The 17,928-nt window shown below is 35.6% G+C and overlaps 1 protein-coding gene across 1 annotated transcript; it reads right to left on the bottom strand.

Annotated features, from left to right (window-relative positions):
- Positions 1 to 404: 404 nt before the first annotated feature.
- Positions 405 to 15,462, bottom strand: LOC101900468 (uncharacterized). The gene is made up of 12 exons (XM_005177364.4): positions 13,526 to 15,462; positions 11,219 to 11,404; positions 10,920 to 11,148; positions 10,655 to 10,856; positions 10,166 to 10,593; positions 9,580 to 10,099; positions 9,323 to 9,505; positions 8,950 to 9,257; positions 8,353 to 8,894; positions 7,856 to 8,295; positions 7,706 to 7,789; positions 405 to 7,611 (listed from the first exon to the last, which is right to left on the bottom strand). Exons 1-12 carry the CDS (start codon positions 13,816 to 13,818, stop codon positions 7,478 to 7,480), a joined length of 3,549 nt encoding a protein of 1,182 aa, XP_005177421.1. The 5' UTR covers positions 13,819 to 15,462; the 3' UTR covers positions 405 to 7,477.
- Between the last annotated feature and the right edge of the window lie 2,466 nt (positions 15,463 to 17,928).

Here is a 17,928-nt window from a genome sequence, read left to right as displayed (position 1 = left end):
AAATATTTAACACAGAAGAACACATTGGACTGGTCCTCTTTCTCTCTTAAGTTGTGTTTGGTTTTGCAAAACCATCAGGAAAGTTGTTTGTTGTGCTTTAATTTCCTAGGATTTTGTCAACGATCGCCATTGGCAATGCAGAAATATTTACTGTTTTTTTTTTTTCTATTGATTTTACCCTTGTTGTACAATTACTCCCACCCTTTGATATTTTAGATGAGCTTCAAAATTATGGCAGCAAAAAAAAAAAAAAAACCTTTAACTCCTCCCCCCTCCCCCAATTTTTACTTTATATGCTGTTTTTTTTGGGAAATTATTATTTGTAAGTAATAATGATTAATATTATTTTTCTAGATCAAAATCTTAATAAAAAGACAAATTAAAAAAAAAAAGACGAAAAGAAATCTATAGTAATTGCATTTATTTTCATGACTTTTCTGGGAATTATATTTTTTTATATCATACTGTTAATAAGTGTTTATCAATTATGAAATTATCATTATATTGTGTGTGTGTAATTTTTTAATATAAATTGATCTTGAAAAGAGATCAATACAAATTGTTTCTTAAAAAAATCTACAGTTTTTGGTTGCATGATAAGTATTAACATACAAGACTAACAAAACAATTTTCAGATTCGTTAGGTCGCCAAGTGTCTAATAAAACTGTTCGACAAACATAAGTGAAATGACTATCTTTTTTTGCTTAAATTCAAAAGAATGGCCAAATCGTATAGACATTTGGAATAAATTCGTTTGTATTTGTTCGAATAGTTTTAATAGACAACTTTTCAACTCTGGCTTTATTGGAGCTTTCATCTTTGGGGTAAATAATGATTATAATAATTGCATTTTTTATTTTTATTTTTTAAATAGAATGTTACAAATAAATATGTTTTTTTTTCTGTCGTTGCAGTAATAATATTAGAAAGTTAAACTTAACTTTTAATCAATAATGTCATTGTTTTTCTTTTTTTTTTTTTTTTGCTAAGGTGGCACTAGTTATCATCCTCTTCTGTTTAGTTTATTCATACTCTCATAATGTTTTGTTTGTTTAATTAATAGTTGTATGATTTTAATTGTTTTGTGTTTTTATAGACTTACAGGAGAAAAAAAAAACTGAGCATTATTTAAAAATTTCGAAATACTGTCAAGTAATAAATAAATTCCTCAAGTTGTTTTTGTTTGTTTTTTCTTTTTTTTGTTTGGTTTTAATAGTACCTTAATTATAAATTTTCAAGTGAATGGTGTTATTATAATAATATTTTTATGTTTAATTGAGTGTGTGTGTATGTGTGAATTCTACACACAAAAGAGGTGACTTATATAGATTGAGTATGTGTGAGTGTTGTGTTTTACTTTTTTATAAATAGTTGTCCTTCAAAAATGTTTTAATATTTATGTTATATTTGAATTTTTTTTTTGGTTTCAAAAAGTTTCTTTTAGTTGTGGGAAGTAGGTTTTCGACAGTGCAAACTAAATTGGAAACTAAATAGCAAATGTGCACAGTGTCCCAAAATTTACAGGGCGAGATGAAAAAACTGCAACCAACTTCAGACTGCTGTCATTTCTAGGCCCCACTCGTCTGACAGTTGTTAAAATTATACCAGTGACAGCTCATTATATTGTTTACAAGCCTACAAAATCATTTTGGTTAGAATTTTTTGCATTTAAATGTTGAATAAATCTTTTGTGTCTCATGCCATAGCTCGTTACTGTGATACTAGTAGCGAGGCCCGTCGTCAAGCCGCAGACGGTATTTTTGCCCATTCTCGACGGTTTTATTGGCCGTTTGAAGGCCATAATTCGTGCCAATGGCGACGAATTCGAACAAATCTAAACTTATTCTAAAATTTGATGCTTTTCCCTTCATTTTTTGCTTTCATTCAAAAAAATTAAAAAATTTAAAAATTATGGCGTTTGACTTTGCTAAAATTTTCAGATCTTTTTCATTTGGTTTTTTTTTTGTCACTTTTAGGTATTAAAAATCACGAAAAAGGGAAAAAAATTCCAAAAATAATTAATATTTTTTATAGGAATTATTTGGTGAAATATTGCCACAAATATGACTTATGTTAATAAAAAATCTATGTTTTCACATAGTTTTGAAATTTATAACATTGACAGAAATTCTCAACTTTGGTACACTGTACATTTTTGTTTAACATCAGACAAGAGACATTGGCCCATTATGTTGGGGGCATTCTGTTTACATTTGTTGTTTCAATTTTTAAATAAATATGTACGTTACTTATATTTCAACTTCTTTCAATCGTTATCTTTATTTTTGTTTTTATTAATTAATAAATGCATTTTATTTTATTATCATCGTCTCTTACTGAGGTATGCTTCTTTTTAAGATCATTTTTTATTTGGTGAAAAATCTATCTTTTTTTTAGTTATTATTTGTTTCAATAATAATTTTACTTTTTTGGGGTTTCACTAATAAATACAATTTTCTTTTGTAAGTTTATATCAACGACTAGTTTTTGTTACTTTTATTTTTTGTGTTTATCAATTAAAGCAATGAATGTTGGCATTTTTGTTTTTGGTAACACATGGGCTGAAAAGTCCCGGTTATTATACAGATGCATATCAAAACAGCATGTTTTGAATAAAAAAAACCTGTACCCCTGTATTTTATCTGAGACTCCTCAGTTGCATGTGCCGGTATCGGAGTTGATTTTATATTTTTTACATCTAATTATCTTTTCTTTTTGTTTTTTATTGTTAAAGAGGATGTTTCTGAAACAACTGCGTTTAATTACCTGAACTTCATCATATTTCCTATATAAGTATATGTCTGTAAGTATGCATGTAAATACGTATTACGTTGTGAAACAAAATTTAATTTCCAACTCGGTGATCGGAAGAAAGAAAAGAAAGGAAATGAATATGAAAAATATTACTCGGTTATCAATTGAAAAGTTTACTGAAAATAAAAGTGAGTTATTGAGAGAGGGGGCTGAAGAAAATGTTGCATTTATGTTACTCGACTCCCTTGTTAAGGTTCAATTAGACGTGCCATAACCAGGTAAATATTTTTGCAGAAAACTGTTTAGGGTTATCCCAAAGCCCATTGATAACATTTTTATACCCTCCACCATTCATAGTATGGAGAGTATATTAAGTTCGTCATTCCGTTTGTAACTCATCGAAATAATAATTTTAGACCCAACAAAGTATATACATATTCTTGATCAGCATAAAATTCTAAGACGATTTAGCCATTTCCGTCCGTCTGTCCGTCGGTTTTAATCACGCTACAGTCAAAACGAATTTAGATTGGAAGCTAATATTTTGTACAGATCTGTCTTTTGTCTGCAGGCAGGTCAAGTTCGAAAATGGGCTATATCGGTCCACGATGTTGTATAACTCCCATGTAACAGTACCCGCGATTTTCGTTATTTTTCATTATTTTAGCCACATTTTTCAATGGAATTGTCTGAAATTCTACACAAGGAGTTCTTTGTGAGTATTTTACCTCCTGGAAGATAATTATGTATATATAGGTTCACTATATCGTATAGCCCCCCTATATAACGGTATCCCCCGATATTCGGTATTTTGACGATTTTAGACACATTTTGCAATGGAGTTCTCTGAAAATTTACACAAGGAGTTCTTTTTTGTTCTTTACCCCCTAAAATAAAATTGTCTACTTAGGTCCAAAATATCGTATATCCCCCATATAATGGTACTCCCGATATTCGGTATTTTCATGATTTTAACAGAATTTTTAATGGATTTTATTTTTTTTGAAAATTTCGTAATTCGTTCCAAATGGTGGAGGGTATTCAAAGTTCGGCCCGGCCGAACTTGTTTTTTTTACTAGTTTTTATTACGGTTACAGTTATGGTTATGGATACGGCGAAGTTGTATGCCATTTCCAATTGAACCTTTACCCACAAAAAACTTTGACAGTCCAGCAAATTCAAAATCATTTTGTTGCAATTACGACGTATAACAAATAGAACAGATAAGTCAGCAGCCCTGTCATATAAATTGTCTATATTTTATGTGTATGCCTAACCACCTGTATGCACACACCACCATAGATGATGGACAGAGACCATGGTTTCTGAACAAATAAAAATTGCATGGTTTTCTGAGCCGAGTTACAAAGCCTACAAAAATGACAGGTTGTCTTAAATAAAAAAATACACTTTACAATAAAAACTGGAGTTATAGCCCTGCAATTCAATTAATTTGTATAAATCTAAATTCTTAATAAAGCTTAATGGCCAGTTGGAGAATTTGTCTATCAAAAAGTTTACCAAATATTTATATCTATAAAGAGAAAGTCTTTCTGTAATTTAAAATACCATTCCATCGGGCACTGCCATTAATGTAGTTCATGAGGTCAAGCCGACGACCGCCTCTGTATATGGAATGTGTTGTCAATGAAACGGATCTCATACTGCACTGTGTAAATTCTATGCAAATAAGTGTACGTTTGGATATCTCACTGGATTATGAAGATCTCTCCGGTTGTAGCTGCGAAAATGAGGTAAATGTATTTGCTTATGAATGTCAAGGGTCGGTCAGGGGAAACAGCCCTACAAGAAGTTTTCGGAAAAATTGAAAAATGGCTCGTGAGCTGAACATATCGCAATATTCCATTCCGCAAATATTAAAAAACGAGCTCGGCGTAAAGCCATTGAAATTTCAAAAATGCGAGAACTTATACCGCAACTGAAAGAAAATAGGCTCAAAGAGCTAAAAAGTTGCTTCGCTTGGCCGAAAGTGGTGAACTGCAGAATTTGGTTTTCTCCGATGAGAAAACATTCGTTGTCCAGCAGTTTGTAAACAAACAAACAAAATGATCGTGAGGACAGCTGAAAATGTGCACCTTCGGTTGGCCACCAGAACTCAAGCGCCGGCCATGGTGATGGTGTGGCCAGCCGATGGTCGCTCTCCGCTCGTATTAATCAACCGTGGATGGCATCAGAATAAATGCCGAATATTAAACATTTTGGCCGCAGACCTTGGACATTCCAACAGGACTCAGCACCATCGCCCTCAGCACGCGCCACCCAAGAATGGTTACAAAATGAGGTTCCTCGCGCACAATGGCCATCACCGTTGGACTATTGCGTTTGGAGTATTTTGGAAAACATGGTTGGCACTAAAAAATACCAAAGTGTCGACACCTCAAGCAAGGGCTTCGCCGGGAATGGACCAAAATACCGCAGAGCAACATTCGGGCAGCATGTGACGGTTCCATTGGCCGTTTGAAGGCCATAATTCGTGCCAAAGCTGACCAATTCGAACAAATCTAAACTTATCTTAAATTTGATGTTATTTCCGACATTTTTTGCTTTCATTCAATAAATTAAAAAAAAAATGCAAAAGTAATGGCGTTTGACTTTGTTGCAGATTTTTTATCTCACCCTGTATATATGTCGATAGCTTAGCGGCCCGCAAAGCTATCAAATCAAGGGTCATTGAATCGACAGCTCATTAAGCCTTGTTGGGTCTTCAAAACCATATAAGGGAATGATTTTCGTCTTCTCATTTTTATCATCAACAGGTGTTGTTATTCCTCTTGCTGGTAAGCTGCAATGTATCTCCTTATTTTTCTTTGTCAGTCTTTTCGTATTGCCTACCATTTTAATATTTACAACATTAATTATTGCATAGCCAAAATTAAAAATTTCATCATATTTAAAGCAGTCTAAAAACATACTATTGTTGCTTCAGGTGCAGCTGCCGACTGTTAACATGTTATGAGGGTTTCAAAAATTATTGGAATTCTATAATATCTCTTTGAAAATTGATACATATTTAATACACTCTTGGGTGAAAGACAAAATTCCCCCTCCGCTGCCATTAAGTAAAGTAAAAGTCAACGGTTTTCCTTAAGTATTACTATAATTATTACATTACTTTAAAATCTATTTCTTTAAGTATGTAAATCGCCTGTAGAATCTGAACTTGTGTGTTTCCATATACATATGTATATAGACCCCTATTCTTAATACCCTTTCAATTTTCATTACTGCATTTTAAAACTGACATTCATTTCTATACAACTAACAAAACACAATATTCTTGTTAACTGCCATTTTCCTTATGTAAATATTAAATGCGTTCCTTAAAACGCACAAAACTATGTTATGGATAAAGGACTATCTTCTCTTTTTGACCAAATTCTGCATTCATTCATATCTGTCAACGTTAATTTTTTATTTTGTCTGTTCGGTTTGGCGTGAATTTGTAAGAGGAAAATTTTTATGTTTTTTTCTTTAAATTCCTAACGTTGTGTTTGCAAATGTCTTCTTATTCATTGTATACATGTGTTGTGTGTGAAATACTTTTCCAAATAGATAGATATTGAAAATATTAGAGTCATAGATTTAGAACACAATACTCTCTCCGATTAAGATTTATGACATATTATGTACAGTAAAGTCATCAGAAGGTTCTGTATTGAGACGTAATTAATGGTCTCCAAATTATTTCCCATGGGGAAGAAACAAAAAGCAATTTTTGTTTTTGGATTGTCAAGTTATTGTAAAAACGAAAATTGCCAAGTGTTAGCCCCAATCTAACATGTAATAATGGAGATCCATCAATACTATAGCATAGAGAGAGATAGTGGTTCTGTGATAGATGCTGTATACGGTTTTGTGATAGATCTTAAGTAGTTTGTTTTGTTTTTTTTTTTTTTTTTTTTTTTTGCATGCAAATAGATTTTCATTAATTTTTGTGATGTACGTATACACATTTAAATAGATTTGTAAGTCTCGGTAAAAATTGAAACTGTAGTTGTTGGATTCGTAGTAGTAGTTGTTGTTGTAATTAGAAGTGGTAGTTGTATAATTAAATAAATGGTTTTGACAAATTGCAATAATTTCAGTCTTTTTGAGATTCCCGCCTTTGTGCATTTAGATAATATTGAATTTTCTCTTGTGTTTTTCTTTTTTGTTAAATAATTTTTAAGATTTTTTTTATCAAAAATTACCTTTTCTTTCTAGTTATATATGTATTGTGGTTTTTGTATGTGTAAGAATTGGTGAGGACAACAGGGATATTACTCAGGTGCTTTGCTAGTAACTAGCCTAGTGGAGGAGCAACTGGATGGTGAAAGAGGGAATTTATGTTTTGCTTATTTTCCATAATTAATTTTGCAATAATTTCAGTTGTTGTTTTCTTTTCTGGAGGGCATTTGGAAACGAAATACAAAAAATAATTTATTGTTCTGTGTGTATTTGTTTCTTATACTATCCGACTTGTACAGAGACCAATGACAACGCTGGTCACTAGTTGAAATCTCTTCTTGTTGCTAATTTTGGTCAAAGAATATGGAGCGTATTGAATTTTCAATAAAATAGAGAAGTGTTGTCATTCAACACAATGCCCTGGAACTAGATATATACTTTTTGCCAGCCCAAAAGGAACCCATATGAATGTGAACCCCTGGAATATTCCCTGGTTTCTTGTACAAGCGGGAAATCACAGCAACAACTATCGCCTTATTGATCCAATGAAAAATGTTTCGTTCGTTTCCAAAGTGTTTTGAAAATACCCTTCTTTTTTGGTTTCTCAGTTGTATTGCTTTGACCCCGTTGCTTCAGTTCCTTTGGATTAGGAATGGTGGAGCATGCGTCTGAAAAGAAAATTAAACAAGGAAGTTAGGTTCACGGTAATCGCATTCAAATCTTAATCATGTTCCATAACAACATGTCAGCATTGAAACTTACTTCGGTCAATGTCATGATAATAACTGGCCTCCAAACATTGGTCAGCAGTATAAGCCGATCTATTTTTCTTATCCTTGGGATTTTCTGTAAAAGTAAGGAACGCATATAGTATTCTTTTCTAGCAAAATATCTTGAATCGCCAATACTTACTCTTTTTAGTTATTAGTAAACTGGTTACACGACGTAAAGCTTCGCGTGGGGATTTATTCAAAAATGATGGTGTTAAATTTGGTGGCAACGTGAGAGGTTTTCTTGCAGGTCCCGTACCCGACATAGCCGGCGTACCATCCCATATTCGCATTGTTGAAATGCGATCTATATTCTCTGTTGAAGCTGGTCGCATTGATCTTTGTTTGGGATACCATCCACGTTGTGGTGCACCCGCCAGCCGTAACATTTCGTTGGAAGCTAAAGCATGATTTATGGAGCGCTGGCGACACATGGCTCCCCCAAAGGTATTGCCACCGGACATACCGCCAATAGAGCTGCCTAAATTAATGTTGTTTGAAGTACTGGACCTGGGAGCTGTTCTAGACCCGCTGGGTGTATTTTCAGTTTGACGACGATAGGGGGTTCTTGGTATATCGCAGCTACAAGTAAAAAACATATTATTTACGACGATTGAATAGATTTATTTTAATACTTACCCCCGGGCAAAGATTGGTGTTTCCGGAAGACTACAGGATGTCTGCAGACGATGTTCCTCTCTGGGTGATTGCTTAGAACTACGTTTGGTGCCATACGAAACATAACGTCTTGTACCATAGCCGCTACCACTGCTGCCATCGTACGAAGGACCATGTGAACTGGTGGGTGTGGTAACACCGCTTCCATAACCACCCATCACCCTTGGAGATTTCCGTTTATAATTCGAATCTATAGACCAAGATTTCATGGTATTTATAGAATGGCCGGCTCGATGTGGTGGAACCACAGGTGCAATACTCTCAAATGCTGACGGAGGTGGCGGTGGTAATGGCAACTCATCCGACATGTGACGATGTACCGGTCGTCCAAGAGGTTTTTCACGCTCTTTGGTACGCGGATGACGTTTCTCTTCACGTGTCACGGAATGGGTGTGTATTTCAGCAGACGTTTGGACATAAGATTTGACAGGTGGTTTTATATCATCTTCACCCACAGACGTGTCATCCGACGGAGAAGGCGGTAAAGGCAAGTCGTTGTAATCCTGAAAAGAATTTGGGGTAAACTATATGTTTTATTAGTACAACTGGGAAACTTACAAACGTATCGGGATTAGATGACGGAGGAGATGGAGGCAAGGGACCAAAGGTATTTTGTGAAAGTAGCATTTCTTTCGCACTCTCAGATTTATGTACTCCAGGACGAAACTCCAGGGGACGTTTATGTAAGGGTTGTTCAGTCATTTTACTCACAGCCATGTCATTACGCAAATGAACTGCTCCTCCTCTATTGGATTCAAGCTGTTTCAATGGTACACAGCCAAAACTCATATCGCTCAATTGTTCTTCATCCTCCTCCAGGGTTGGGGCGAGATCAGTGTGCGGTGTAGTCGATGTTGAGCGTATTTCTAAAGCACATAGCACATTTGTAATAAACACAAAACCCCAATGCAATTTCGACTTTGATTCTTACCATTGAACTCCGAGCTCTTAATAGGACCATTGTTGGCTTGTTTGTATGCAAATAGACCTGGTGATTCCAAACCTTTCACGTCATAAGCAGAAGTTGTCTCTTCGTGGCAAGGAGTTCGAGCTGTATTTATTGATTCCTGACTGCAACGGGCCTCCAGGGAAATCAAACTCCCCTTTTTGGATGCTAAGGAAAGTTGGGGGAAAATTGAATTAACACTAATATATGTAAATGCCCAGGTGTAGCCTCTTGAACTCTACCTTCAAAGCTAGATGTCTTATTCAATAGTTGAATGGGTGACAAATCTTTTCTTATCGAACTAATGGCTGGCCTGATCGGTTCCAAATTCAAGGATAACCGATCTCTGGGCGAAGTAATGGGTTTTCCTATATCAAAGCTATGTCGAGTATTGGCATCTTTGGTATCACATGTTTTATATTCGGCATCTCTGGCATCTTGTGGTTTATAATGTGGCGTGCGTTCGGATTCTGAGTCCATGTCAGGTTCACTTTCGCTCAGACCATGCTTAACAGATTCATCATAGTTGGAGAATATGTCCATGGCACGAGGTGGTTTTTTAATTGAACCACGGCGTATGATGAATGTGCCCTTGCCCAGCATGCTGTTCGAATGACGATAGACGCAGGAGTTTTGGATTTCTGGACTCTCTTCGAAGCTGCGAAATTCCTCTTCTTGGATGTGTAAGTGATTTTGAGGGGTTGTTGGGGAATGGAGAACAGGTGGATGGTTATAGGTACTCCGGGAATTTCCCGATTTCGACTGAAAATTAAAAAAAAAATTATATGGTCAAAGGAGGTTATATAAAAAAGTCCGTTTCTTTCGTACCTTTAACCCCTGATTTTGTTTGCTTTTCTTTTTGAAATCTTTAAAATGTATCTCCCATGCAATACCCCGTGGTGTAAGTAATGTTGATTCCGACGAGACTGTTATACCCGAAGGATCTTCTAAAGAATCTTCAGAGATATCGTCATCCTCATCGGTATTATTTTTATTGGAATACTTATCCAATGTATTGTTGGAGGACGAGGAATTCGTTTTGGCATTTTCCGATGTTGTGCCAGTGCCCGTACTGGCTGGGGATGAGGACGAAGAAGAACAGGAAATCGATGTAGAACCTGGGTTAAGTATGTGGCAGACCTCCTTATGTTTTTCCACCGATGCCTGTAGTCGTTTTGGACGATTGCTACGACCGCTGGCGGGGCCATCTTTTGGACCGGGATATATGGTGACGGGATGTTCATTCAACATTGGTTCTAAGACGAAAATTAATGGTTTGTGTTTCAGATGTTTATTAAATTGTTTTAGATGTCATACCTTGTAGCTTGGCCACGCTGCCCCTCAAAACCGCTTTGTGAACGGCACTGATATCAATGCCCAAAGCATTCCGTTCACCATTGCAGCTGCCCACACGAACCTTGCTGTCATTTAAACTGCTACCAGTACGTTGGCCACAACATGGAAGACTCGAGTAATTCGAATTGTTGGATGCGGCTGATGTTGTGGTACGGGCTTTGGGCTTAGTGTGAGAGATGAGATTAATAAGTCGTGGGTTTAAGAAACTATGCAATTGCTTGCTTACCAAGGTAGTTTGTTCCAAATTATTGGGATCTGTACTATTGGCATTTGTCGAGGACGATGTTGTCGTTGTGGTCGAATTAGTTTTCGATTCCAATGGGTTGCTGTGGCAATTGCCATTGCTCTCAAATCGAACCAAATCAACGGCATCAAAACTTTCATTGGGTGTTACGACGGGTGCACAGCTAGAGCTGGTTTGGGACATTTCTTCAGAATCACGCTTTTCCTTCATGCTTTTTGGAGAGAGTGAAAGGAAAATGGGTATGGAATCAAAATTACTATTGAAAATGTTTCATTTATTACTTTTTGCGACTGAGACTCATATAACCATCATCCTCGGATTGATTTTCACCACTATTTTGCAATTGTGGCCTCAATGAAATATTGTCTTCAAATTCAGAAATAATATCATCCAATACTTTGATGGGTTCGGGTATTTCGTCTAAAGGAAATGTAACGGCATCTAACATTTCCTCCTCTTCGATTTCCCTGCAAGGATATAAAGCAATGTACAACCACAAAATTGAAGAGTAAAGCGAATACGTTTATTAGAGATGTCAATGGGAGTATCCACAAATATAAGATTTTATTGAAATCTCCTGCTTCAGAGATTTGGTAGCGGCGATTCATTTGCTATTGATTGTTAGTTTGTATTATATATATATAATGAGGCATACGGGGTATAATGTAAGCTTGAAAAATGTGATTTCCCCCAATAATTGGGGGGAAACGTAATATGATGCACCATTCCTGAGCTCGAATATATGTTTTTTTTAGAAAATTATGATTAAATTTGTAAATTTAATTCTTTTGAAGAACTTATAAGCCGTACGACCCTGGGGATATATGTCCACACTTTCATTGATCCCAAAGCACATATAATAGTTAGTTGAAAATACGAATTACGATTATTGATTACTAGCAAATAATAAACGACTCTAAGATTGAGGATTCTGCTGCGAATATCCAGACATTAAGAAGTCGTACAGCCTTAGCAATAAGAGCTGCGAATTTCAGGCAGAAATTCTTGCTATTAAGAAAACAGCTGAGGTTGTTAAGGACTTGAATATCAGCCTCTGACTATTTTTTTTTTCGATAGTCCTCTGACTATTTTTGTCGATAGTAAAACAGAGTAACGTCTTCAGCTTTTATACTCAAAATTCTACAGATATCCGCTATTGATTAAACTATGCTATTTACCGGGGCACAGCAACCTAATGAAGAATAAAATCAACCTATCTGCGGATTAACCTAAATATTAATGCAACCTACATGTAAGTCATTCAGGATAATTTGGAAGTACAACTAATTGTCTACTCTTCCTAAATAAGTTAGAGATAAAATATGTAGTGGATATGGTCCTAAGGCAGTATATGGTCAAATCTCTTACTACCGTAGACTATGTGGAAGAGGATTTAATGACGATATACAATTTGCTTGTCAATTGTACTGTGTTCTATAGGATGAGACATCTCAGGTTGGGCAAATTATGAGATGGATATATATTTACCGGTATTGTGTTTGAAGACTTTCCATTTTTATAACCTCCAGCATAGTATGGAGGGTATATAAGGTTTATCATTCCGTTTGTAACACCTCGAAAAATACATTTTAGACCCCACAAAGTACATATATTCTTGATGTACTTGTGTACGTCCGTCTGTGGAAATCACTCTAACTTCCGAACGAATTGAAGTAGAAGGATCAAATTTTACTCAAATGTATATTATGTCTGCAGGATTTTGGTATTGAAAATGGGCCATGTAGGTCCACGTTTCGGTATAGCCCCCATATAACGGTACCTCCCGATATTCGGGATTGTCTGTGCAGGTCCTCGTCTTCGTATAGCCCCCATTTTACGGTACCTCCCGATATTCGGTATTTTGATGATTTTAGCGACATTATTGACCGGAATTGTTTGAAATTCTGTATTTGAAGTTCGTAATAGATAGTACAGCCGAAGACAGAAAATTGTCTGTGCAGTTCCACGTCTTCGTATAGCCCCCATACAACGGTATCTCCCGATATTCCGTATTTTGATGATTTTAGCGACATTATGGACCGGAATTGTTTGAAATTTGGTATTTGAAGTTCATAATGGATGCTAGAGTCTAAGACAGAAAATTGTCTGTGCAGGTCCACGTCTTCGTATAGCCCCCATATAATGGTACCTCTCTATATTCGGTATTTTGATGATTTTAGCTGAACAATTCACCGATTTTTTGCAGTTTCGCATTTGAATATTGTAATAGTTTATGACAAAAGTCCACGTCGACGTATAGACCCTAATATAACGGCTACATTCTGTATTTTAAAGATTTTAACAGAATTTTTAAAAAATTTAATTTTTTTGAAAATTGCCAAATTCGAACTTGCAGCTTATTTACTCGTTTTACTTTAAATTGTCCACATATTAAAGTTTCCGAATTTTTATCGATATATCATGTAAATGTTGTTTACCACATTTTATATTAGAAAAAAAGTTCCGCAATTATTTAAACAAGTCCCATTCGACACCCCTACTATTATAAGATGTATGTGTTCTATATTAACACACACACACAAACTCACACATGCATACATAAATACACACAAGATAACCATACATACATTTGCGGTTTTTGCTTAGGATTTCCTCCACTAGACAAAGATGTAAGAATTTGACAATGATGATTGTAATTTGGTTGCTCCTGAACGGCTATAACATTCGTTGATGATGACGGCGCCTCCTCCTGGTTGACTGATGTCAATGATGGCGATGATGATAATGATGTTGTCTTAATGTGTTCTCCTCCTTCCAGTGTTATTGTTGTAACGGACAAGGAAATTTTGTTACAAGGTTGCTGATGCTGTATTGCTGTTGATGAGTTATCGGCTTCGTCAATACCGGATACAGTTGCCATTACTGTAACAGGACATGTTTTCAGTTTGGAAGGAAATTGAAGAAAAGGCGACAGAGTTTCCTGTTTTTTATTTGAGTTTTAATTAAATTAAATTTATTTCGGTCGAAGAAGGATTTTCGTTGTTGTATAGTACGTTGGTGGCTGTTTTAATTTTTTTTTTCACTTCCTCTCAAAATAAAAAAAAAAAACTAATCTGGTTAATGTCTGGAAAAGTTCATTCATTCAGTTCATTCATATACACACATCGGCGGTTCACAAAATATAACTTCAATGACTAAGAAAAAGTCCTTTGGATACTACTCTGAAGGAAGTTATACTAAGTTTTGCATCGATTTTCCGTTTCACTTCATTTTCAGCTCTACTACTTGCAAAAGTCCATGCATTTTGAATAATTACAGAATTGCTTAATTTGAATTGTTAATAATTATTTAGCTTGTTGTTGTTTTTATTATTTGATTTATGTACGAAGAAGCTACCAGACATGAAATTGATTTGCCTCAGCTGCTGCTGCTTCTGTTTCTGGTAAAATATTGAAAATTTTTCACTTTGCCACCTTCGTCACTCTATACTCCTTGACGTCGTCGTTGTCGTGTTGTTATACATTGCTGTTACTCTGCTTTTTTGTTTTTGGTAGGTATTTCTGTGTATGTTTTTTTTTTTTGTTTTTGCGTTGCGTTTTCTTCTTGTCTAGAAGTTATGAGCAGCTTTCATTTTCAATTTACGTTCACACCAAACTGTATGAATTGAATTTGGTTGGAGTTGCTCGCTCCGTTGCCGTTGTCGTCGTCGGTCGGTTGGTCGGCCGTCGTATTCGCCTCTCAGTGTTGCAGACTTTGAAAAGTTTGTGACTCCTCCGTGCTATAGTTTAAAGGTTGTACAATGGTGCATTTCCACATAATGGCAGTTTTAGTAGCTGTTCGGTATTAAATAATGAAATCGAACGAGTTAGCATCAAGCAGCGACTGCGGCCTCATATGTGGTGCGAGAGTTGGAGGCTGAAATACGAGTTTACCTTTTGTGTGAGATATTCGCTGTGTGGGCAGCAGTGGAGGCAGAATTCCCATTTTCAAATCATGCAATTCTCATAAAAAATGGCAATTTAATTTCCATTTTCATTGGATTTTGGCTTGACTTTTTTTTGCCATCTAATTTGAGTTGATTTCACGCACAAGCATCCGGAATCAGCACCCGGGCCTCAGCCAAAAAAAAAAAAATAGATAGACAAACGACATACAAACAGACAGTCAGACGAACACTATCTTTATCTTGTATACAACATCATTGGAGAAGAGTATGTATCACTGTGGCGGTGGACGACGTTTTTTATTATCGCGTTCCCGTCGCCGACGTTGTTGTTCTTTGCCGTTTCGAAGGTAATGTCATATTCCGTTTAATATTTCATCCGGCAATCTTTTCTTAGACGATGATATTATTAGACTGCTGGAGTGTGTCTCGAAGATGTGTCAGCAGAATGCATGCAAAAAACACAGACACATTTGGCTGACAAATGGAGAGACGAGGCCAGAGAGTTGAGCGAACCCAGACGAAAGACCGAACATTTGAACAGCCAACGAATGGCAATCAATAGAAACATTAGCTTTATCCGCACAAATTAAGCATGGCAAACAAACAGTAACAAACAACACGCTTTACACTTGAGACTGATTTTACACTCGTAAATATCAAATGCTTTGCACATTTGTGAGACTAAAGCAAGAACTCACCAACATTCAGTCCTGGGTGTAGGAAACCCGAAAAGAGTGAGAATAACATTTGTTGTGCAGTTCTCTACTTTTTGAAATGGAGCAGAGAGCAGAAAGAGAGAGAAGGCTTCCTTAACATTTTAAATGCTCCCTTTGGCCAAATGTATATTTAAGTTGAGCATAGGCCAACCATGAATTTACCTTACGCCACATACTGTCCACACGTTTGTTTTATTACACCATAACAACAACAAAGACCGAAATTCAAGTCAACCACCCACCCCTCTCCCAAGACTAACTTTTTTCCCATAGCATTGATGCCATAATTCCACCCCATTTTTTTTTGCCCATTGATTGATTGTTTATTTGATTTCCCTGTAGGGAGTTCTAATAGTCGTTTATTAGTAGCGCAAAAATAAATCTGCTTCCTTATGTGGGATCTGCAAACCCCTCTGTCTCAGTCTGTCCATGCGCCTGTTGTATTTACATCACTCCCAGATACATTTATGAATGTGTGTGCAGATAAATCCAATGTTTTGAGTTATTTCTGTTTTTACTTGCCGGGAGGAATAATGTCGGCCGTATCTCACAATGTTTGCTTTGTTGTTGGTGCAGTCTTCTTTTTATACGCCTGCGCATTAATTAGCTCTGTTTACCAAACAGACCCATTGCGGAATATAAAAATGATGAAGAGGAAAACATTGAATAAATGGCTAAATACAACAGCAGACACAGCAAAAGACAACTTCCCAAAGGCATTTTTGTTACGGGGGCATAACAAAAGTTTTAATCCGCTGGCAGAGTCTAAAAAGGGGGTTCTTTTCTACAGAAAAAATGTTGTGAAACACCTCTTTTTTCTACAGAAAAAATGTTGTAAAACACCTCTTTTTTTCCTATGAAAAAAATGTTTTGAAACACCTCTTTTCTTCTATAGAAAAAATGTTTTGAAACACCTCTTTTCTTCTAGAGAAAAACTTTTGTGAAACTCCTCTTTTCTTCTGTAGAAAAAATGTTGTGAAACACCTCTTTTTTTCTATAGAAAAAATGTTGTGAAATACCTCTTTTTATCTGTAGAAAAAATGTTTTGAAACACCTCTTTTTTCTATAGAATGCTGTGAAATAAAAAATGTTAAGAAACACCTCTCTTCTTCTATAGAATAAAGTTTTTTGAAACACCTCTTTTCTCTTATAGAAGAAATGTTGAGAAACACCTCTTTTCTTCTCTAGAAAAAATGTTGTGAAACACCTCTTTTTTTCTATAGAAAAAATGTTTTGAAACACCTCTTTTTATCTGTAGAAAAAATGTTGTGAAACACCTCTTTTTATCTGTAGAAAAAATGTTTTGAAACACCTCTCTTCTTCTATAGAGTAAAGTTTTTTGAAACACCTCTTTTCTCCTATAGAAGAAATGTTGTGAAACACCAATGCTGTGAAATAACTGTTTTATTCCTTAAAAATAGTTTTTAAACATCTCTTTTCTTCTTTTCGGTTATAAAAATTGGAAGCATTTAAAAAGGGGGTTGTTAATGGGGTGCAGAAGAGAATATATCCAGACAGAAGCCAAGGGAGTAATGAAGATTGGTAGATTTCTCTGAAGACATGGTTTCTCTGGACATGGTTCCGTACCGTTTGTTTAATTTTTTTGATAAAAACAAGTTAAAAAAAAGTTCGGCTCAAAAAATAAAATCCGTTAAAAATTATGTTAAAATCTTAAAAATACCGAATATTGTCGTTATTCGACGTCTATACGACGTCGAGCTGCATAGGCATTGTTTGTCATAATCCATTGCCATATTCTAATTCGAAACTTGAAATAAACGGTGAATAATGTAGCTAAATGGTCAAAATGCCGTATATAGAGAGATATCGTTATAGCCATACAAAGACCTGGACCTGCATAGACAAATTTATGTCACAGACTGCAGTTCCCATTACGAACATCAAATACCAAATTTGAAACAATTCCGGTGAATAATGTCCCTAAAATAATCAAAATACAGAATATCTAGAAGTACTGTTATATGAGGGCTATACAAAGATGTGGACCTGCACAGACAATTTTCTGTCGTAGGCTGTAGTATCCCTTACGAACTTCAAAAACCAATTTAAAAATTGCAAAATACCGAAAATATGGAGGTACCATTATATGGGAGCTGTACCAAAATGTGGACCTACATGACCCATTTTCAATACCAAAAGTCCTGCAGACATAATATACATTTGAGTAAAATTCTATCAATCTACTTCATTTCGTTTGGAAGATAGAGTGATTTCCATAGACAGACAGATGGACGGATATCGCTAAATAGAATTTTATGCTGATCAAGAATATATATACTTTGTGGGATCTAAAATGTATATTTCGATGTGTTACAAGCGGAATGACAAACTTAATATACACTCCGTA

The sequence above is a fragment of the Musca domestica genome, unplaced genomic scaffold, assembly GCF_030504385.1.
Source record: "Musca domestica strain aabys unplaced genomic scaffold, Musca_domestica.polishedcontigs.V.1.1 32, whole genome shotgun sequence".
NCBI classification, from domain to species: Eukaryota; Metazoa; Arthropoda; class Insecta; order Diptera; family Muscidae; genus Musca; species Musca domestica.
This window is presented reverse-complemented; position numbering and strand designations above follow the sequence as displayed.

Coding starts and splice junctions, on each gene's coding strand:
- LOC101900468 (XM_005177364.4), bottom strand. CDS start 13,818: ATGGCAACTGTATCCGGTATTGACGAAGCCGATAACTCATCAACAGCA. Junction 10,100..10,165: donor AACAAAATCAGGGGTTAAAG/GTACGAAAGAAA, acceptor TTTAATTTTCAG/TCGAAATCGGGAAATTCCCG. Junction 8,296..8,352: donor ACACCAATCTTTGCCCGGGG/GTAAGTATTAAA, acceptor TTTTACTTGTAG/CTGCGATATACCAAGAACCC.